This window comes from Macrobrachium rosenbergii, chromosome 42 (genome assembly GCF_040412425.1).
Source record: "Macrobrachium rosenbergii isolate ZJJX-2024 chromosome 42, ASM4041242v1, whole genome shotgun sequence".
NCBI lineage: Eukaryota > Metazoa > Arthropoda > Malacostraca > Decapoda > Palaemonidae > Macrobrachium > Macrobrachium rosenbergii.
The window spans coordinates 15941906-15964945 of NC_089782.1; the positions used below are offsets into that span (position 1 = coordinate 15941906).

The 23040-nt window shown below is 39.5% G+C and overlaps 1 protein-coding gene across 3 annotated transcripts in view; it reads left to right on the forward strand.

The window, feature by feature from the left end:
* Window positions 1-23040, forward strand: part of LOC136827984 (histone H4 transcription factor-like) — a 204569-nt gene that overhangs the window by 41437 nt on the left and 140092 nt on the right. For all 3 annotated transcript variants that reach the window (XM_067085597.1, XM_067085599.1, XM_067085598.1), the window contains exons 6-7: window positions 4813-4965; window positions 18658-18856. In XM_067085597.1, the coding sequence (XP_066941698.1) occupies window positions 4813-4965; window positions 18658-18856 (352 nt within the window). The remainder of the gene's footprint in view (window positions 1-4812; window positions 4966-18657; window positions 18857-23040) is intronic.

The following is a 23040-nucleotide window of genomic DNA, read 5'->3' on the forward strand; positions in this document are numbered from 1 at the left end:
AGCTCCCAAACGCCCAGCTCCAGCTCCTGAGCACCTTACACCAGCTCTTCAGTACCTGCCTCTGTCTTCTGAGCTTCAGGCTCCTGCTTCCAGATGTGGGTCTCCCCTTTTAGACCATGATGAGCCATCCTTGGCACCCATTAAACAGCAGTTAGCTGAAATTATGGGATTTCTCAAGAAAATTCCCTCCAAGATGGTGCTCTCTTTGTCACCCAAGAAAGTTCTGAAGGAAGTTGATGATTGGCTTCCGGTTAAGAGGGAGCAAGATAAAGAGTCCTTTGCCATTCCTCCCTCGCACTTAGTCCGTAGGAGGTATCTGTTGTATTTTGTCACCTGGGAAGTTCCTTCTTTGGGAGTCGCTGCCCCCTCCGAAGGGGACTTCTCCGGCCTCATCAACTCCCCGACGCTCTGCGTTTTTGTCAGCGAAGGTTATGTTTCCGTTGGCTGAACTTGACCGCCTTGTTAAGGACCATTTCAAGGTGTTTGAGGTCTTCAGTTTCTTGGACTGGACAGTCAGAGCTCTGGCCAAGAAAACTGAGGGTTTCAAGGGGTTAGAGAAAGACATTGCCTCAGACTGGCTAGGAGTATTGTCTTGAGCAGACAAGGCCATCAGGGATGGCTCTGTTGAGCTTGCGGCTCTTTTCTCCTCGGGAATGTTGAAGAAGAGGGAGTTATGGTACTCCTTTACAACTAAAAGGGTTACACAGACCCAGAAATCGGCCCTTTTGTTTTTGCCTTTGGCCCCATCACCTTTCCCGCATGACACTGAAGGAAATTGCTTCGGACCTCCAAAAGAAGTCCACTCAGGATCTACTGTCACAGCCTTCCAAATGCCCTAATGATTCTTCTGCGTTTGTGCCCAAGACACCCTCTCCTCTTCAGCAGCAGCCCTTTCGAGGAAGTAAACCAAGGTCACAGCCTAGAACCCGCTCTTATATCCACTCTCTTCCAGAGCCATCAAAAATGGTTCAATCAAGTCCTTGCCTAAGAAATGAGAAGGAAGTCCTTCGTGCGCCAATAGGAGCCAGGCCCCTCGAGTTTTAGGAGAGGTGGAGGATTTGAGGGGCAGAGCCATGGATTGTCAAGGTTCTGAAGGAGGGCTTTGCCATCCCGTTCGTGAAGAGCCCTCCTTTGGTTACTTCTCCCATTGCCTTGACAGCCTACTCAAGAGGCTCATAGAAACATTCGGCACTTTGGGGGAAGTATCCTCCCTCATCCAAAAGAGAGCCATAGAAGAGGTCGAGGACACCAGCTCAGAGGGCTTCTACAATTGTCTCTTTTTGGTCCCCAAAACATTGGGGAGTTGGAGACCAGTCCTCGATGGAAGCACCCTCAATCTGTTTGTCCGGAAGACGAAGTTCAAAATGGAGATGAACAAGGCAGTCCCATTATCCATTCACCAGGGTGATTGGATGATAACCTTGGATATGCAGGATGCATACTTCATATCCCCATCAGTGCAAACTCCAGGAGGTATCCAAAATTCCTCCTCCAGAACAAAATCTTCCAGTTTCGGGCTCATTGTTTTGACCTCTCTACGGCACCTCAAGTTTTCACTTGAGTCCTTGCTCCCCTAGCAAAATGGCTTCATTTAATAGGCATAAACATCAGTCTATATCTGGACTTCTTTGGTCACCTTTTAATGAAAAGTGTGACTAGAACAATTCTTCTTTTCACTCAGGAACTGGGCATTATCGCCAATCTTCAGAAGTCCCAGTTGACCATGTCGCAAGAGAGCCTCTGTTTGGGGATCAGTCTCAACTCTCGGAATTTTTTTGGATTTTCTGTCTGCCAAGGGAATCGCCAGGTGCCTTCAGGCGGTCCACAAGTTTCTAGCCCTTTCATCTTGCTCAGCCCATCAGTGGATGAGCCTACTGGGGACTCTGTCATCCATTGAGACATTCATCAAGTTAGGCAGACTTCATATGAGAGTTTTGCAATTCTACCTCAAGGCCAACTGGGACAGGAAAACACAGCCAGTTACTTACGTGTTTCCCATAACCTCAGAGATCAAGTCGGACCTGCAGTGGTGGCTATCCGAACAAAGACTTTCGGAAGGAAAGTCCCTTCATCCACTGAGCCCAGACCTAGACCTCTACTCAGACTCCTCAGATCTAGGTTGGGGAGCCCTCTAGGGGAACTGGGGAGTTTCTGGGATGTGGTCCCTGGAAGAACAGTACCTTCACATCAACATCAGAGAGTTGAGAGCGATTCATGTAGGGCTTCAGTGCTTCTCGACACTAGTTCATAACAAGACTGTGGTAGTCCATTCAGACAGTACCACAGCCTTAATGTACATATGAAAGCAAGGAGGCACTCACTCACTTTCTCTGCCAGACACCAAGAGACCTTCAACTGTGGGCAGATCAAAATCGAGTGATTCTAGTCACTCGATTTATTCAGGGCAAACTAAAGGTTCTGGCAGACGAACTAAACTGTTGGAAGCAGGTCCTTCCCACTGAGTGGACCTTGGATACCCTGGTCTGTCGAAATCTGTGGAATCTATGGGGCAGGCTGACATTGGACTTGTTTGCCACCTCAAGTAACCATTGCCTTCCTCTTTTGTTCTCTGGTCCTGGACCCTCTAGCATGGGTAACAAACGCCATGCTGCAAGATTGGTCCAACTTGGACCTCTACGCCTTTCTGCATTTCAACATGGTCAGGGAAGTGCTGAACAAGTTTCAGGCTCATTGCATTGGTATGATGACCCTCATAGTTCTGTTCTGACCTGTGAAAGAATGGTTCCTGGACCTGCTACAGTTGTTGGTGGACTCTCTGAGACTCATTCCCCAAAAAGCCAGGTCTACTCAGACAACCTCACTTCTAGAGATACCATCAAGGGTGGTTTGCTCTTGCCTGGAAAGGCTTAAGGCTGTCTGGAAGCTTGTCAGAGCAAAAGTTTTTTCTAGACGTGCTGCAGAGGCTATTGCAAGATGCAGGTGTCAGTCTGCTAGCTGCATCTACCAGGCTAAGTCGGCAATTTTCTGAAGCTGGTGTCACAGACACAATGTCTCTTCTTCTGAGACATCTGTGACCCTAATTGTGGATTTCCTCCTTTATCTGAGGAGATCTAGAAATCTCTCATCCTCCGCCATTAAGGGGTATCGAGCTATGCTTAGCTCAGTGTTTAAGCACAGGGACCTAAATCTTTCGTTAAACCCAAATCTTAATGACCTCATGAAGTCCTTTGGTATGTCCAAGCAAAGGAAGGAAGATCTGGTCTCCTGGAACCTGGACGTAGTGTTGAAGTGGCTGATAGGTCCCGCTTTTGAATCCCTACGTTCTTCTTTTCTGAAAAACCGTGCGTGGAAGACTCTCTCCCTTGTGGCCTTGGCTACTGCTGAACGTATTAGCGAGATCCAAGCCATGGATTAAAGGGTAGGTTATTCACAAGGAGATGCGGTTTGCTCCTTCACCCTTGGATTTTTTTAGCCAAGGACGAGCATCCATCCAAGCCCTGGGCCCATTCTTACTCCATTAAGAGATTAACAGACATCCTTGGCTCTGAGGTAGATGGGAGAGTTCTTTGTCCTATTAGGGCTTTCAGGTATAACGTGAGCAGGACCAAGAAGATCAAAGGGCCTTCCAGTAACCTCTGGTGTTCTGTCAAGAGCCCGTCTTGCCCTTTGACTAAGAATGCATTGTCCTTCTTCCTGAGGGACTTAATTTCTGAGGTGCATTGTCAGATTCAGGAGGACGTTTTGCTTACTTTTAAAGTGAAAGCTCATGATGTCAGGGCAATCTCTACCTCATTAGCTTTCAGGCACAATATGTCCCTTCCATTCTTTAATCGACCTACTGGAAATGCAAATTGATCTTTGTGTCTCACTACTTAAAAAAAAGTTGAAACAGCGTTTGAAATTGCAGTACCTTGGGGCCATTATCAGTGGCTTGCATGGTATTAGGGGAGGAAGCATAGGAATTTCTCTGATCTCTCTGCCTTGAAGTAAGGTGTTGAGTTTTGGGGAGCCAGGGGGTACAATGTACCTGAAGTACCCATCAGTCAGTGGATGGGTTGTGGTTTTTTCAGTGTAGGTGACAGCATTGTCTGGTTGTTTTTTATATTGGTACTGCAGCCAGGGCAAGGGGGCTTGTGTATGCCTTGTCAGCAATCAGGCCTATCCTCTGCTGCAAGGCTCCCACTTATGTATGAGTGACCCACGGCTCAACTGCCATGCCACTACAGTTTAAGATGAGTACCAGCCAGAGGTAGTATTCACCTGCAGTAGCTCTCTTACCAGGTAAGGAAATGACAAGCATTGTTTCAAAGCTAGCCATTTTTTCTTTTTCAAAGGTATTACCATGTCTTAATGTTTTGAAGTAGAATATGTCCATGTATCTCACCCCTTATTTAGTGTGGGATTCAGCTATGTAATTACTTGGTAAGTTACTAATATGAGAATGATATTTTCATAATAAAATTAAGTTTCATATATACTTACCAAATAATTACGGAATCAGAGCCCGCCCTCCTCCCCTCTGATGGACATAAGGGCGCAAACAGAATGAGGTTATCTGCTAAGTCGTTTCCAGTCCTCCTGTTAGTGGGTGGAGTGTGTCACTGACGCTAAACAATCAAAGTGCTACTGCGATTTTTAAAATAAAAGGCTGGCGTGCAAGTTAGGAACTATGGCTATGTAATCACTTGGTAAGTATATATGAAACTTAATTTTATTATGAAAATATAATTTTTGTCTTAGGGTTTGATTAGGTTAGTTTATAATAGTAATGCAGATGAGTGCATTATGCTGCTTATGGCAGACTTTAGATTTATTAGAAACATATTTTGATTAAGAAAATGTTGTTTGCAGGCTGTTCCTGCACATTCAAGAACCCTACAAGGCTGTCTGACCACGTAAGAAGTCATACTCAGGAGAAACGTGTTGGATGCCCAAACTGTGGAGGAATATACAGCTCAAATACTAAGTTCTTTGATCACTGTGCCCGACAGATTCCTTTGAACTGTATGTGGTATTAATTTTGTAATATCTTGTATAATATTGTTTGGTGATTTTGATTACAAATGATAAAGCGTTTGGAGATTGAAGAAGATAATGTGCAATACTGATTGTTATATGAACCCATCAGTCATATTTAGTCTTCACTCCATGTAAAACAGACCTAGTTATACTGATTTAGGGTCGAAAGAAAAGTCTTATTATGCTTGCCCAGGTAACATTCAACTGACCATGAGCCAGATGCTAGGAATCAGTGTGTCTCTTTCTTCTATTTGACTCCATAGTCAGTGAGTGCTGTGCTTTCCAAGATGAAATGAATGTTGTGTCATACATTTCATCTTATGTGCGTATTTGTATCCACCTGTGTTCTTACATAGTTAACTTGAATAATTTTATGGTTTTATATGTGTTTTTTGCACTTTGTCAATGACATCCCATTGTTTACATGCTTTTGTGAATACAGTATTTGAAATTTCTCTTTGGGTATTCATAAGTTCTTCTTTTACTCTTAATTCCATTTGTATCTTTTGCTTGATTGTTCTGTTGCTTTTTTGTATGGCTGTTTAGAGGAATTTTTGCTCTTGCTTAGCCTTAATTGAAAGATTTCAACTTCTTTGGTAATCGTAGTGTGTCTATACTGTATCCTATTTAAGGCCTCAACAATAACTTCTCATGCATAGCTATGTTTGCATTCATGAACTTAGCATGCATTTGCAGCCTTTATAAAATTGAACAGAATTTTTCTGTGCAAACACATCACTTATCCTTAGCATTAAATTAGCAGTGTTGAATTCTTTGGACATGTAGCTTCTGAACTCTTGAAGATGGAGAAGAATAGTTAGAAAAGCAACCACTGAGTGACATGAGCCTGTGCATCTTTGACCTACCTGTAGTGAGAAATAGCCTGCCTCACTCTTTCTTGTGCAACTTATAAAACAGCCAGAATTATGTGACTGGGAGGAGGGTTTCTATTAGAAATGTTGGTTTTATTTTCTAAACACTTCAGTGTTTCTTACAAACCCATCAGCCATAATTGAAGTACTATTTACGTGGGAAGGCAAGAGAAAATTATTCCAAGTTATAGTGAGATTCAGATGTTTCAGGATCATGTGGGGACAGAAAAAGGTCAGAAACAAAGTTGTCCCAAAACAGCTTTCAAGTGTAGAATTGGCTTATATCATGAATACTTCAACAAATGCAGAAAAATGGAATATCATTCAAGTGAGACATAACTACAGTACTTTTAATTCAGAAATCAGCTTCTCCAAGATGGATGAAGGATGAAGAGATTAAAATGAGGAGAAGAATGAAGAGTGCACCACTTCTTCCATCTGTCTTGCTGCGACTAGATTCCTGAACGAGTACTGTACACATAAATATTTATGTGTAACATCTCTTAGGTAGAGGATAGTAAATGTAGACGGACACTTCCATGTCCCTACTCTTTGGATAGCTGAAATCTTAAGGTTCCTTGTAAATCAAACAGAAGTTAACCCTTAAACGCCGAGCCTCTATTTACAAAAACGTCTCCCACATGCCGGCGGCGTTCGGGAGTTAGCGCTGTTTAAAAAAGTTTTTTTTCAAAAATCACAGCACGCTTAGTTTTTAAGATTAAGAGTTCATTTTTGGCTCCTTTTTGTCATTGCCTGAAGTTTAGTATGCAACCATCAGAAATGAAAAAATATTATATATAAATATTGAAATATATGACAGCACAAAAAAATTTTCATATATAATTTTATACAAATCGCGCTGTGAGCAAAACGGTTAAAGCTAAAGGGTTATTTTTTTTTTTTTGTATTGTACACTAAATTGCGATGATTTTGGTATATAACAAATTGTAAAACAATCAAAGCAACACAGCGAAAATATTATCACAAAATGATGCATGAATTTTAACGCCATGGACGTAAAAAAATGTTTTTTTCAAAAATTCACCATAAATCGAAATATTGTGCTAGAGACTTCCCGTTTGTTGAAAAATGAAGGTAATTGATTGAATATTACTAGACTGTAAGTGTTTTAGCTTACAATTGCAGTTTCCGACCATTTCGGTCGAGTTAAAGTTGACCGAAAGTCGAATTTTTTCTATTTATTGTGATTTATATGAAAATATTTCAAAACTGATAAAAGCTACAACCATGAGTTATTTTCTGTTGTATTCTACATGAAATTGCGCACATTTTCATATATAAAAGTTTATGTAACGACTAAATGTAAAACGGTGCAAACATTACGATAACGTGATTTAAAGAATTTCTGAGATGTTCGCCGAAGTTACCAGCGTGGACATAAGGAAAATGTTTTTTCAAAATTGACCATAAATCGAAATATTGTGCTAGAGACTTCCAATTTATTGCAAAATGAAGGTAAATTATTGAATATTACTAGAATATAAGAGTTTTAGCTTACAATTGCGTTTTTTCAACCATTTCGAAGAGTTAAAGTTGACAGAAGGTTGAAATTTTGCACTTATCGTGATTTATGTGAAAATATTTCAAAACTGATAAAAGCTACAACCATGAGCTCTTTTCTGTTGTATTCTACATGAAATTGCGCACATTTTCATATATAAAAGTTTATGTAACGACTAATTCAAAATGATGCAAACATTACGACAACATGACGAAAAGAATTTCTGAGATGTTCGGCCGAAAGTTACAGCAGCGCAGACGTAAGGAAAAAAGTTTTTTTATTTTCAGAAATTCACCATAAATCGAAATATTGTGCTAGAGACTTCCAGTTTGTTGCAAAATGAAGGTACATGATTGAATATTACTAGAATTTAAGAGTTTTAGCTTTTAATTGCGTTTTTTTACCATTTCGGTCGAGTTAAAGTTGACCGAAGGTTGAAATTTTGGCAGTTATCGTGATTTATATGAAAATATTTCAAAACTGATAAAAGCTACAGCCATGAGTTATTTTTTTTGTATTGTACATGAAATTGCGCACATTTCCATATATAAAACTTTATGTAACGACTAATATAAAACGGTGCAAACATTACGACAATGTGACGAAAGAATTTCTGGCGCGGACATAAGGAAAAAGTTTTTTCAAAAATTCACCATAAATCGAAATATTGTGCTAGAGACTTCCAATTTGTTGCAAAATGAAGGTAAATGATTGAATATTACTATAATGCAAGAGTTTTAGCTTACAATTGCGTTTTTTGACCATTTCGTTGAGTCAAAGTTGAAGAAGGTTGAAATTTTGCAGTTATCCTGGTTTATATGAAAATATTTCAAAACTGATAAAAGCTACAACCATGGGTTGTATTTTGCTGTATTTTACATGAAATTGCACACATTTTCATATATAAAACTTTATGTAACGGCTAATATAAAACAGTGCAAAACTTACGACAAAATGAAAGAATTTCTGAAATTTTCGGCCGAAGTTACAGCGGGCGTAAGGAAAAAGTTTTTTTAAAAAATTCACCATAAATCAAAATATTGTGCTAGAGACTTCCAATTTGTTGCAAAATGAAGGTAAATGATTGAATATTACTAGAATGTAAGAGTTTTAGCTTACAATTGTGTTTTTCGACCATTTTGGTCGAGTCAAAGTTGACCGAAGGTTGAAATTTTTTGTAGTCGACGTACGGTACGTCCACTTGGCACCCAACAGACAATTTTAGTCGATGTATGATACGTCCAGTCGGCGTTTTAGGGTTAAGAGGACCCTGATTTGGTGAACTGTTGTGCTTACAGCTTAGCATCGTCTTACAAGACATGCAATCTATGACAATCCACACTGACAACAGTAGCCAAAAATAAAGAAATTAAAGATAAAACAAAAATTCTAAAAAAGTTTACATGTACAGCGGGCAGCAGTCACTAGTAGTGGTCCTGGTAGTGAGCATAATGTGTGACCATACAAACATCTGATCTCTCTCTCTCTCTCTCTCTCTCTCTCTCTCTCTCTCTCTCTCTCTCTCTCTCTCTCTCTCTCAACACTACAGTAAGTCCTGAGAATAATAGCTGTATAGCTTTCATATATACTTCATTGAGTATTTAAAAAAAGTTTGTACTAAGCTGCAGTATGTTGACAAGAAGACCATCGTCAACACTTCAGCCAGCCAAAACCACAAGAAAGGTTATCAACTTGGAAATAAAACTGAATGCGATTAATTGGTATAGTAATCCTTCAGCTATCCGAGTCGCCATTATCCGGAACTTGTTATCCAACACACACCCGGACCAAGGACCAAGGACCAAGGCCCCAGAAATATTTGATAGAACAGTAGAACCCTGGTATTTATGGGGGTTAGGGACCACAACCACCCATGAATGCCAAAAATCCGCGAATACTTGAGACCTCTTCTTAAAACGCTTATAACTGCCTATTTTAATAGTTCAAACACCAAACAACAGTACTTACAGTATACCTAAACTAAAATGCTTACAACTGTCTATTTTAATAGTTCAAACAAAAATATACCTTAAACTGTTACCCTAAAACACTTTACAGGTATTCCCCGGTTATCGGCGGGGTTCCGTTTCTGAGGATGTGGTGATAACCGAAAATTGCCGCTAACCGAAAATCGGCGATTTCGGCGCTTTTTCAGTGATTTTCAGAGGTTATTGGTGCCAAAAAGCGTTGATTTTTGGTTATCGGCACCTCTTTTAGGTATGTATCGCCAATACCCAATTATTGGCGCCGAAAAGCGGAAATCGGCGATTTTTGGCGCTGAAAATTGCCAATTTTTGTCGCTAGACAAGCGCCATTAAACTGGATCGCTGTTAAGCGAGCCCGCCATTAACCCTTAAACGCCGAGCTTCTATTTACGAAAGTGTCTGCCGTATGCCGGTGGCGTTTGGGAGTTAGCGCTGAAGCGGAAAAAAAGTTTTTTTAAAAAAATCACAGTACGCTTAGTTTTTAAGATTAAGAGTTCATTTTTGGCTCCTTTTTTGACATTGCCTGAAGTTTAGTATGCAACCATCAGAAATGACAAAAAATATCATTATCATATATAAATATTGAAATATATGACAGCGCGAAAAAAATATTTCATATATAATTGTATACAAATCGCGCTGTGAGCAAAACAGTTAAAGCTAATGGGTTATTTTTTTTTCTTTGTATTGTACGCTAAATTGCGATGATTTTGGTATATAACAAATTGTAAAACGATCAAAGCAACACAGAGAAAATATTATCACAAAATGATTCATGAATTCGTAACACACGAACGTAAAAAAAGTTTTTCTCAAAAATTCACCATAACTCGAAATATTGTGCTAGAGACTTCTCGTTTGTTGCAAAATGAAGGTAATTGATTGAATATTACTAGACTGTAAGTGTTTTAGCTTACAATTGCAGTTTTCAACCATTTCGGTCGAGTTAAAGTTGACCGAAAGTCGAATTTTTTATATTTATTGTGAATTATATGAAAATATTTCAAAACTGATAAAAGCTAACACCATGAGTTATTTTTTGTTGTATTCTACATGAAATTGTGCACATTTTCATATATAAAACTTTATGTAACAACTAATATAAAATGGTGCAAAAATTACAACAAAGTGACGAAAGAATTTCTGAGATGTTCGGCCGAGTTACTGCGAGCGGACATAAGGAAAAAGTTTTTTTTCAAAAATTCACCATAAATCGAAATGTTGTGCTAGAGACATCCAATTTGTTGCAAAATGAAGTAAATGATTGAATATTACTAGAATGTAAGAGTTTTACCTTACAATTGCGTTTTTCAACCATTTCTGTCGAGTCAAAGTTGACCGAAGGTTGAAATTTTGGCACTTATTGTGATTTATATGAAAATATTTCCAAACTGATAAAAGCTACAACCATGGGTTGTTTCTTGTTGGATTTTAAATGAAATTGCACACATTTTCATATATAAAACTTTATGTAACGGCTAATATAAAACGGTGGAAAAATTACGACAAAATGACGAAAGAATTTCTAAAATTTTCGGCCGAGTTACCGCGCGGGCGTAAGGAAAAAGTTTTTTTCAAAAATTCACCATAAATCAAAATATTGTGCTAGAGACTTCCAATTTGTTGCAAAATGAAGGTAAATGATTGAATATTACTAGAATGTAAGAGTTTTAGCTTACAATTGCACTTTTCGACCATTTCGGTCGTGTCAAAGTTGACTGAAGGTTGAATTTTTGTAGTCGACGTACGGTACGTCTGCTCGTCACCCGACAGACAATTTTAGTCGACTTACGATACGTCCAGTCGGTGTTTAAGGGTTAACTGGGGACTGCCTGTAATATCATTTCAAAGTTTAAGATTATGATTAAATCGTATGGGTACTCACCAGTGATGAATGTTTAAAGGTGATGACGATGAATTAGCTGTGCATTCTGATGAATAACATTGAAGATATATATGACTGCACAGCAAAGCAGAGGAGTTACATCTCCTCTGGGGGTGCCTCTTCCCCTACTTCAGGTGCTTCTTCAGGCACTTCTTCAGATACTTCTTCAGGGGTTTTGAGAGGCTTTCGAGGGTCCTTCACCACCACGAAATACATGGTGATAGGCAACTGCTGTTGCTGCATCTTTATGCTGACTGTTATAAGGCCTCATTAATCCATCAAGGCCATTACTATTAAACCTTAGGGGGCATTCCATATAAGGATCCCATGCCAAAGAATTCTCCTGCACCACCTTGAGTGTCCTCAAAAGTCTGGACAGATGTTCCAAAGACAGGATCTCATCCTCCTCCTCCTGCTCGTCCCCTGAACCTGCCGTGTCTTCTTCCTCGCTGGCAGACTTCTTTAGCTCTTCCAAATCCTTGTCCATCTTGGGGTCAGAGCAGGCATCAGTGAGGGAGCCAACTTCATCCAGGGTGATCTTATTGAAGCCCTCTCCATCAAGCATCCTCGCCAGTTGGACAGATGAAAATAGCGAACAAATACGTGAATCACTGAACAGCATAAGGATGCGCGCTGAACTGGTAGAGATGCAGGATCATGCAGTACATTGCCACAAGAATGCCGAGCAAAATGATTGGTGCTCCTGGATTGGCAGCTTTGCAAAAGCCAGCCAATAGTGTGTCAAGTAGCATTGCATATAAGTATTTAACCTACCCAAGAGGCATGTTTGGTTCACAAGCTTTGTGTTTAGCTTGGGGTGAATAATTTAAAAAAAAATGGATATTTTGCTGTGTTTACATTAATATTACTGTTATATTTGAAAATTAGTACATAAATAATTTATTTATCATAAAAAATGTAGTCACGAAAATATGGTAGAATTAAAATATTGTAGAACGACGTGACAGGTTCGGCAGAAGTAAACAAACCTAACGTTTCATTTGGAGGTAGTCCCATCATTCTACAAACTACCCACGTATTATAGATATGCTCTACTATCATCCTAAAACACTTTGATATCATTTCAAAATCATCTTACAACACAGCAAAATTTCAATAAAATGTACAGTATGCGCCGTACATGGTGCACAAAGTATACGGCGCTCAAATGACCCAGCTTCACTGTGTAGGCTGCTACTGTTCGTTTCGCTGCGTAGTTTTAATCAGTGTATATCTTTTTGAATTGTGCCCTAAGATGCCTCCTAAATGCCCTGCCTCTTCTACGGCATCTGGACAAGAGTCTAAGTGCTAGAGGAAGGTTGTGACACACCAAGAGAAGGTAGAAGTTATCATAATGTTGAGTGAAGGGGAAAAATTATGACGAAGTAGCCCATTATGGCCTGAACAAGAGCACCATCTACTTCATCGAGAAGGAATACAGAAGGGGAGAATCCTTGCGGGGCCCCTTGGTGGAGAAGAAGTTGCTACCCTCATTCATTTACTCTTTGACCCTACCCCACCCCCCATGGACCAGGATTTGGAAGATATGGAATGTCTGTATGGAATTATAAGGAAAGGCAGGCAGCTTCAGCAGATGGTAGAGGAATGGGATCCTTATATGGAATGCTCCACTAATTTTTCTAATGCCCTTAATGCTGCCATGGAGCCCTATAATAAACTGTTAGTCATCATGAGGAAAAACATCAACATGATGCTGCCTCCCAAAACCCCTGAAGAAGTGCCTGAAGAAGGGGAAGGGGCACCCCTAGAGGAGATGTAACTCCTCTGCTTTGCTGTGCAGCCATATATTCATTGTCATTCGTCAGACTACATAGCTAATTCATCATCATCTTTAATCAACACTCATCACTGGTGAGTAACCTGTGATTTAATCATATTATTATTATTATTATTATTATTATTATTATTATTATTATTATTATTATTATTATTATTATTATTGCAGGTACAGTATTATTATTATTATTATTATTATTATTATTATTATTATTATTATTATTATTATTATTATTATTATTATTTTATCTTATTAATCTTAATATTTGAAAATTAGTACTGTAAATTTTATCATAAAAATGTATATTTAGTCACGAAAATATGAAAATATAGTAATAAGTGAATATTGCTCCTTGGAAAAATCCGCAAATAGGCGAATTTTCCGTGAATAATTTGGAGATACGTTCCACAGAAAAATCTGCTATTAATTGAAGCCGCAAATGCTGAACCGTGAATAGGTGGGGTTTGACTGTATATAAATTTTAAAAAATTAAAAAAAACCCGTTCCAGTGGTTGGTAACACTGCTTAACTCATAAACACTTAGAAATGGTTTTGTGGAGTGTGGGAGTCCTCGAGAAGTTTCCAAGGTGGGTGGGTGGGTCAGATGGCTGGGCTCCATGGGAGAGGAGGGGCAGTAAGGCTGTGTAGAGGAGGATCGGTGGAGCTGGGGAGCAGTTTCCTAGGCTGGAAGGGGTCGGGGATACAGTGTTAGATGTGTGAAGAGGGCTAGGTAGACGTCTGACTTGATGGAGCATGTTTTGTGTTGTTACCCTTATGGTTTTTTATTTATACTTTATGCCATCCTCATATATATTTTTGCTGTATTTTCTCATCGTGTGATAAAATATCCTCAAATTCCACAGATCAGCATGGCTGGTCTGCTCTTGATTTCTGTGTATCCTCCGATTTTGTCCAGCTAATAGAGGAACCCACGCATATTGCTGGTAATAAGATTGGATCTCATATTCACAGATGGTCCGGCTGTTGTGTAAAGTCAAAGGCCTGTGAATATATGAGTATACAGTAATATCGTATTTAATTTTTTATGTAATTTATAAGTTTTCAAGCTTTTATGTGTAAATTAAATAACCTTAAATGATAAAAATAATAATTTCTCTCTCCCTCTCTCTCTCTCTCTCTTACTGAGATGAGAGAATTTTTATGGTACATGTATATGTTTACAATATTTGTTTTGTATGATAAATAAATGATTTACCATAAGTACTAATTTTCAAATATTAATAAGATTAATAATAATAATAGATAACAATTTTTATAATAATAAATGTAATTACAAAATTCGTATGTGATACGTATTTTAAACAACAAATATCTTTCCCCTCATCTTTTGTTAATGTGTTGAAGAGAAGCTCGAAGACAAAGCTGTCAGATATGTCAGTTTAATATTACAGGAACGGGGAGTGCTGCCAGTTAGCGGGTCAAAGGATTCTTGTAATTCTCTCTCTCTCTCTCTCTCTCTCTCTCTCTCTCTCTCTCTCTCTCTCTCTCTCTCTCTCTCTCTCTCTCTCTCTGTCCATAATTCATAAATAATTTCACTCTCTTAAGTAAGGACAACTCTTATCTCTCTCTCTCTCTCTCTCTCTCTCTCTCTCTCTCTCTCTCTCTCTCTCTCTCTCTCTCTCTCTCTCTCTCTCTCTCTTGTTTGTAGTTGATACTCACACATATTTTACAACCTATGTACACTAAACCTCCCTTATTCGCTTTCTCACGATTTGCGGATTCCCATATTCGCGGATTTCTCTGTGGAATGTATCTACCCATTATTTGCGGAAAATTCACCCATTCGTGGTATTTTTCACTGAGAAATATTCACTAATTACTGTATTTTCATGTAATTTTCATGATTAAATACACTTTTTGTGAAAAACTATTAAAATACTCAGGTATAGGCATTTTTGTGGGGTTTTTCTTGTGTTTAAACTATCAAAATAGGCAGTTCTAAGTGTTTTTAGTTAAGTATTTACGGATTTTAGTTATTCGAGGAGGGGGTGCGATATGCATCCCCCGCGAATACTGGGTGTTTACTGTATTACTGTTTCTCTGTACGTCTTTACCTGTAGAGTAGGTCATTTTAAATTTATCTAATTTTACACGTACCTCAACGAACTGTAAATGTGCCATTCCAAAACTTAGAAAAACAGAGCATTTCAGAACAAAGAGAAAGAAACAGAATAAAGAAGTTCTTAAAAATGAGGTTGAGAAGACTTCTAAAAATAGACTGGTGGAATGGAGAAAGAGAGAAATAGTATACGTAATCTTCACACACACTTTTACGTCAACCATTTATTTCTTTTATTAAAGATAATGTATTAAGCTAACTTTTAAATGAAAATTACAGTATCTTTAATTTCATGTAAAAGTTAGCTTAATACTTTAGGAGCATGATTTGGGTCATATTTAGCATTTGAACTCTAGAAATAAGCATTTATTAGCATTTTTAGAGACTGTGCCAAACTTACTCGAAAATTCACCTTGCGCAATGGGGTCTGGAACCTAACCTCACGTATGGTTGGGGTATGACTGTAGGTACTTCTGATCACTGTACCATTGATATGGACATATCTGTCAATCAGTATACCTGTATTCCTAATTCCACCACTGGAAAAATGGTCTGGCTGAAATCCAGAGCCAATTGGGATTGCATTATTGAAGCCCATCAGGCCATTAATATTTCAGTTGCTACATTAGATTCTGATCCCAAGAAGAAGTTAAATGAAATGCTGATGGCTATTTTAATAAGATATGACCCTAGAAAGGTCATCAAATTTAGGACAAATGACCACCTCTGGTTTGATGATGCATGTAGGCGAGCCTACCATGACAAACAGACCAAATTCAATGCGTGGAGACAAAATTGTTCAAGTGAAAATTACACCATTGGAGAAATTACTCAGCCTCATCTGTGGTGGACCAAATTGGCATCATCTGTCTTTAGGTCAGGCTTGTCTTCCACCACTACTAACAGTTGATGGTAGATTGGTTAATGGTCCTAGGGAAAAGACTCAACTGCTTCATTGAGCTTTTGAAGCTAAGCGCTTAAGTCAGCTGAGGATGTCCCTCTCCCTGATACTAGTCGTCCTGAACTTATTCTTACAAAATTTATTCGTGATAAGGCATACCTAGACACTACTGCATCTTGTAGTTTCTTTAACTTTGTGCATTTTTATGGGGTTTGTTCTTTTCCCCTTGCATACTACTGATATTTTAGTGGTCTATGACATAGTTTCATTACTAGCTTATAATGAATTAAGTCTCTATCAGCTAGACAGAAGAGATAACCAGAGAGTGACTTGATCCCATGATCAGTCTTAAAGAATTAAAATGAACATGAATTTATTTTCACTGCACCCCAGAATGATCAGAAATAATTGTATTTGACAAAAATGGTCTTATTCAAGTGTGTACACTATTATTGAAATATACTTTCGGCTTGCAATGGTATTTTACTAGCGTCAAAACCAAAGTCTTCCCATCCCCTCTTGGACTTGGCCTTGAAAGAAAAGTCATCACTAAGAAATACATAAAAAAGCTATTTATGTACTAATTTTATGATGTATTTACATTTAAAAAAAAAAAATTGTGTTATAATTATTACATCATCATACATTTTGTTAGAACGTGATGGGAAAATAAATTTTCATAGATCGTACTCTTTCCCAGACAAACTTAAACAAACGTAGCCTAGGCTGGAACTGAAAACAAAACAGTTTTGCACTCAAAGAAAGGAAATATCAGTGCAGTTAATCCACCCAGACTATTCATATATTCATTAACATATACACAGAGTATAAACTATGCATTCAAACTGCTGTATTAAAAATAATATTAAAAATAACACAAACTCTCTTTGCATGTCTACAGATGTATGTGAACAAAAGGCTGCTTCCTTTTCACCGAGAAGAAAATTAAAACGTGATTGGCTGGCTGGTTGCCAGAAACTTGTTAGCCAATGACAGCCCTCCACTTCTGTAATAAAAATACATCACCCGCCAATCACATCTTAATTTTGTTCTTGGTGATAAGGAAGCAGTCTTTTGTTTCCTTAAATCTGCAGACATGAATACATAGTTAATATTTGGTATATATGTAAATGACTGTATGAAGAATAGACTGAGTGGATTTACTCCACTGATATTTACTTTCTTCGAGCGTAAAATTTTGTTTTCAGTTCCAGCCTAGGCTATGTTTGTTCAAGTTCGTCAGGGGAAGGGTACGATCTTTCAAAGTTTATTTTCCCATCATGTTCTAACAAAATGTATGATGATATAATCATAACATTTTGTTTTTAAATGTAATACATTAAAAATGAGTACATTATAGCTTTATTTATGTATTTCTTAGTGATGACATTTTTTTTAAGGCCAAAGATTAAAGGTCACATAATTATCCTATACTGTATTCATTTCATCATTTCATCAGAGAGGAGGTTGTACGCACACTTGGGAACATTTTCATTTTACTAATACCACTACATGCACGGTAGACAGTTGTGTAAAAGCACAGGAAATGTACATTATGGCTGTTAACATTTCTCTGCAATTCAAGACAGCATGGTCTCAATAAATGTTCGAGATGTAATGGATTATAAAGCAACTTCAGGCTGTATTCATGTATTGTGGCAGGCATGAAAGTAGTCTTGAGGCTATGGGAATGGTTCTTTAGTGTTTGTTGTGGTTTGACTGATGCCTCTCCACATAAATCAGGTTATAGGTTATGAAGGTTGATGGTCCTTTAACATAATCTTGATGGCTACCTGATGGATAGCTTGGGATAATCTGCAAGTCTTGTTCTTCAGGGTGTTTTGTAGGGGTCTTGGTTGGTGGTGTTTACCATGAAATGCAGTTATTGTCATAAAGGGTTTTCAGGTATTCATAGGCAAAAGGGCTGGCTCTTATGTAAAATTGAAGGAAAGAATTTTTTTTTTTTAATATTGAGTGCTTCTAGGGTGCAAAGGCAGGGGCTGCCCCATGTGCTGTCATTGACAGTTACATAAGGTACCTAGCCCTGAAGGGTCAGTTTGATATTGTGCTGCTAGTCCTAGTGCCTTTTATCAGAAAAATATATCACATCTAAAATAGTAGCATAGCAGAAAACTATTATTATAATGTAGCTGGTAAGTATAGAACTGTTGAGTGCTGTTAAATTGAGGTGAAATAAAAAAAATTCCCAGGTGTGTTTATACCCTCCCTTTGATGAAATGCATAGAAGAGAATTATTATGTGGCCTGCAACCCAGAGAGAAAAGAATGATTAAAAAATAGAATTTTTATTGTAAATTAATTAAACTTTGCTTATGTAGCCATTATTTTTAATCAAACATGTATACAAGCAACTCTCCTACTTCCTAAATAATATGAGAGCTGAGTTACATTTCTAGACACATAGGACTTTCCCTAAGAATTTGTTCTTGAGTGAGAGATGAAAATAACTTAAGTTGTTTAAACTTATGCACAAAACTAATTAAATTTAATGTAGTTTTGCCAGTTGCAGATCATGTTGAAAGAAAATAATGAGACTTCGCAGAAATATCAACATAGGTATTGATGTGAAATGTTATGCATTTGAATGATGTGCTACAGCATTATTTATTTACAGTACAGCAGTACAAGTGCTCACACTGTTCAACCAAGTTTGCCAGTGAACGACTTCTGAGGGACCATGTTCGTCGTCATGTCAATCATTTCAAGTGTGGAGAGTGTGAAATGACCTGTACCACAAAGGCCGTGCTTTTATCACACATCCGATACAGGCATTCAGATTATAGACCGCACAAATGTATCCATTGTGAAAAAGCGTAAGTGAAGTGTTTTGTTGAATTGGAGATAAGATCTTTCATTAACATTGTTGTGTCATATCTTTCCTTGTACTGCATTGGGTTAGAAGAGAAATATTCTCCCTCTGCTGTCTGGTCTTTCTGGTCTAGGTGTGCATCCAAGGCCTTCCTGCTAGTTTGCATCCTGATACTGCTGTGTCTTCTAATTTGTGGACTACCTGAAATTTGCCCCTTCTCATTGCCTGTTTATGTCTAGTAACATAGAGTATTATTAAATGGTTATATTTATTCAAATTTCTTATTTAACTCGTAGTACTGTATTCTGCCTGGAGCGAGGAATGTGGTAAAGTGAGAGTTTTAAGAAAAATTATTGGAAATTTTTTATTATAGTTAACCTTTGAGATTGAAGTTTTTGTTTTGATTTTGCATGGCATTCTCTCTCTCTCTCTCTCTCTCTCTCTCTCTCTCTCTCTCTCTCTCTCTCTCTCTCTCTGTTGTTAGTGCTTAGCATTTGATGATTTTCTATATTCCTTCTGTTGTTTGCTATTGTTTGAGGAATGGCAACTTATTCAGGTGGTGGTATGACAGTTCCCAACTGGTTTCCTATGCTTCTTTGTTTGATAGTTGGGTAGAGTTCAATTTCATTTACAATATTTTTGCTTTTTTTCTAGAGTATGCTGTACTTGAAAACAGCACTGACATTGATAGTGTGTTCCCCTATCTATAATTTTTATAGCCTTAATAAATTCTTTTTCTGATCATCGTAGGTGTTTGGATGGTCAGAATGTAGAGATATGGTGGATACTTGCCCATGTATGCATTAAAGGGAATGAAAAAGCCAATAAAGCTGACAAAACTGCAATTACTACAACAAGATCACATGTAGATACTTCTGTTGGTAATTATATAACATCTGCACAATCCACTATAAACCAAAAATGGCAGATTATATGAAATAGTGAACCGTACAGTATACTGTACTAACACGTTAAAAGTTAAAGCCTATGCTGAAATATGGAATTCATGATATCGGAAGGAACAAATACAAATATTGCAATACACTCCCTGAACACCTGAATGAGCCCTTAATCCCACTAGCCCGAACAACCTCAATTACCAATCCCCCTATTGGGAATTTTAACAGCCAGCGTTACCAACGCTGCAGGTAAAATCTTGTCACTGAGCTACCACAACAAATGGTTGGTAACACTGACACAGGTGTGTGTCGACACGCACCATTTTCGTCTATTGCTTTCTGTTCGCGCTGCTGAATGGTTGTTCCCTTCAGCAGCAGGGCGAAATTTAATCTTATTGCTCGACTCACCTTCGGTATTTGAGATTTCTGGACTGGAATTACTGACCTTTCTCCAGAATTATGACCTTCTGCTTGGATTTACTGACTCTTCCCCTGGATTAATGACCTTCTGCTTGGATTTCTCAGCCTTTCTGGATATTTCGTCGTGGAACGTCTTTGGATTTGAGCTCACCGGTTCTTGAAACTTGATTGATCATGATGGATGAGTCTTCCTCCTCTCTTGTCACTACCGCGCCTTCGACCTCGACTTCGTCTGCCCCTACGAGCGTGGATGCTAGTGCCCATCGCTCCTGCTGGTCTTGCAAGAAACAGATGAGTACTTTGAGACATGATAGACACTCCATTTGTCAGGCACGTAGAAAGATTCAATGTAATGTACAAACACGTTGCAATGAATGTTCAGATTGGACGTTAGAACAGATGGAAGATTACATTCGCCATCGCAAGTCGTTGGCTAGCAAGGGTGGCAAACGGCAGTCAGATTCTTCATTGCCTCAAGGACTTCAGGCTTCAGTTTCAGATTTAGCGAGTTCAGAGCTAGGATGGTAGTAGTGTTAGGATGTCTAATCTTGCTTCTCTTTCAGCTCCCCTGTCTGTTCCAGAACCAGCCCTAACGAGTGCTGAGGGTAATGGAGAACCGCAAGCCTCCGAGTGGGTAAGTTCTGCTGGCCCCCTCGGCTCGAAGCAGACAGTGAAGGGCCCTCCCCCCCAACCCCCTTGTAGTGTTGTTGAAAAATTCAATGCTGAAAACTTTAGTCAGGATCAAGAGCTAGGCATGACAAAGACGGATAGGTTGGGATTAGGTAGTGAGGAGAAGGCATCAGTTTTGCAGAGTCGGTCTCGTGTTGGGGTTTCGGTTTCTAGTGGAGTTTGTGCTCCGGCAAAATTTTCTCGTTCGTCACTTCTGTTTCGATCTGGCGCAAGGTCGCCTCCATCAAGTAAAGTGGATTTGGGTGTGCCGCCTTCGGCTTCTAAGAGTGGTATGCATGATCGGTCTGGGGATGTGGCAGAATATAATGCGGATTTGTTGGGTCTGTCTAAAGGATATACACTTTTGGTGAGAGGTTGTTTGTTGAATGGATTTTCTAACATTAGAGAATATGTGACTCAGGAGTGTCCAGAATTTATGTCGGACATGCTTCAGGATTATCAGGGGTGGGGAGGAGTATTCGGTTTACCTTCTGTCCCTTCGTTCTAAGGATTTTGTTTTTTCTCTGGATTATCTGTAGCTTCACCTTCGTTGCCCACATTCTCTGTTGACCCCCTTTCAGTCTCGTCTTTAGCTCCTTCTTCTTCTTCTTCTTCTTCTGCCCTTCCTGAGGTTTCCGCATATTCTTTCCCTCTTTCTATGAACCCTACATCCCCCTCTTCTCAGGTAACCTTTTCTTCGTACGCCATTCCTCTGTCTTCCCCCTTCCCTTCCGCCTTCCCTTCTGCAGTCCAGCCTTCCTTAGTAGGAGGGTCTTCCGGTCAAGTGAGACCTCAGCTTTGGCAAAATTTGGCCTCCAGTGCTCCAGGTTCAATCCCTTCGGGTATGCGCAACCCCTTGCTTCCGCTTCAAGCATCAGGTATTCCGGGTATTTCCCAGAGTTTGCCAGTCGCTTCTCGTTCGGGTTTGCGATCCACAGCTTTGACCGGGCCTGCAGTACCATCTCCGATCGGTCTGAGGTTTTCATTACCCATCTTTTCCACTGCGGAAGCGTCGTTGGTAACTCCTACCTCTTTCATTCTCCCTTCTTCTTCATCTTCTTCTGTTCCTCCGCAAGCGTTTTCACTTAATCATCCTCCCGCAGGGTTTAGTAACTCGGGTTCGGCTTCTCTCACTCGGCTCCCCTTGGGTAGCAATGTGGAAGTGGTTTCGGGTCTCTCGGCTCCTTCCTCTCTTCCTTCCCATGGAATCAACGATTTGGATTCAGCTCCGGGTACTGGGTTAGGTTTAGGTATGCAGCATTCTGGATTTGGCGGTCTGTTTGTCGACCCTTCGTCATTGTCTGGGCACCGTTCAGTTCATCCTCCTTTGTCTGTCATGGACCGTTCGGACATGGCCAAACTTGATTCTCATCCAGAGGTTCAGGAAATTCCGGAGGATTCAGAATGTCCTCTTTCCAGTGGTAAGGACTACAGACGTATGCTTGAGTACTTCACTTCCTTGTACCCTCAAGCAAGAGCTCCGGACCAACTGCATGCGTCAAATCAATCTCTTTTCAAGTCGTTCTATGCCACTAAGCCAACTCCTGTTCCCTGTTCGTGCGGACTAGTTTGGTTTGATCGGGTTAGGCAGGCCTTGGAGGAGGCGGACGGTCGTCTGGCTTCGGTGGTGACTTCTAATAGGCAGGACATTTCTCTTCTTTCCCCTAGGAAGGTGATCTATTCAGTCCATGGTAATCCTTCGGCAGGTGCCAGGTTGCCACTCAACAAATCTGTTGAAGCAATCCTATCTAGGTCTCCGGCATCGTCTCGCCTTGTAGGGATTTCCCTTAGGGAAGCGGCGGCGCTAGAAGACGTGTTACGTAATCAGACCAAGGCTCTTTCGCACTCTCGGCTAATGGGTTTCTTAAAGAATGACGGATATATCCCTTCGGAACAGGAACTGTTTGACAGTTTAATAACTTCTGTATCAATGGGTCTGTCTCATCAGGCTAATGCCTTGGCTTCGTCGAGGACTTTTGTGAGTAAGAAGAGGCGTGATTTCTATCTTAGTCATCTTCCACCGCATTATCCGGACATCCATAAGAGGGTTCTCCTCAGAGCTCCTTTAGCTTTAGCCAATTCCTTGTTCAGGGAGGAAGATGTGGCTAATATGGTAAATTTTGTCGCCACCAATTCAGCCGTTGAATCACAGCAGGCTATGATAAGGGTAGCAGCCCAGGGTTCTCGTTCCCCTAGAGGT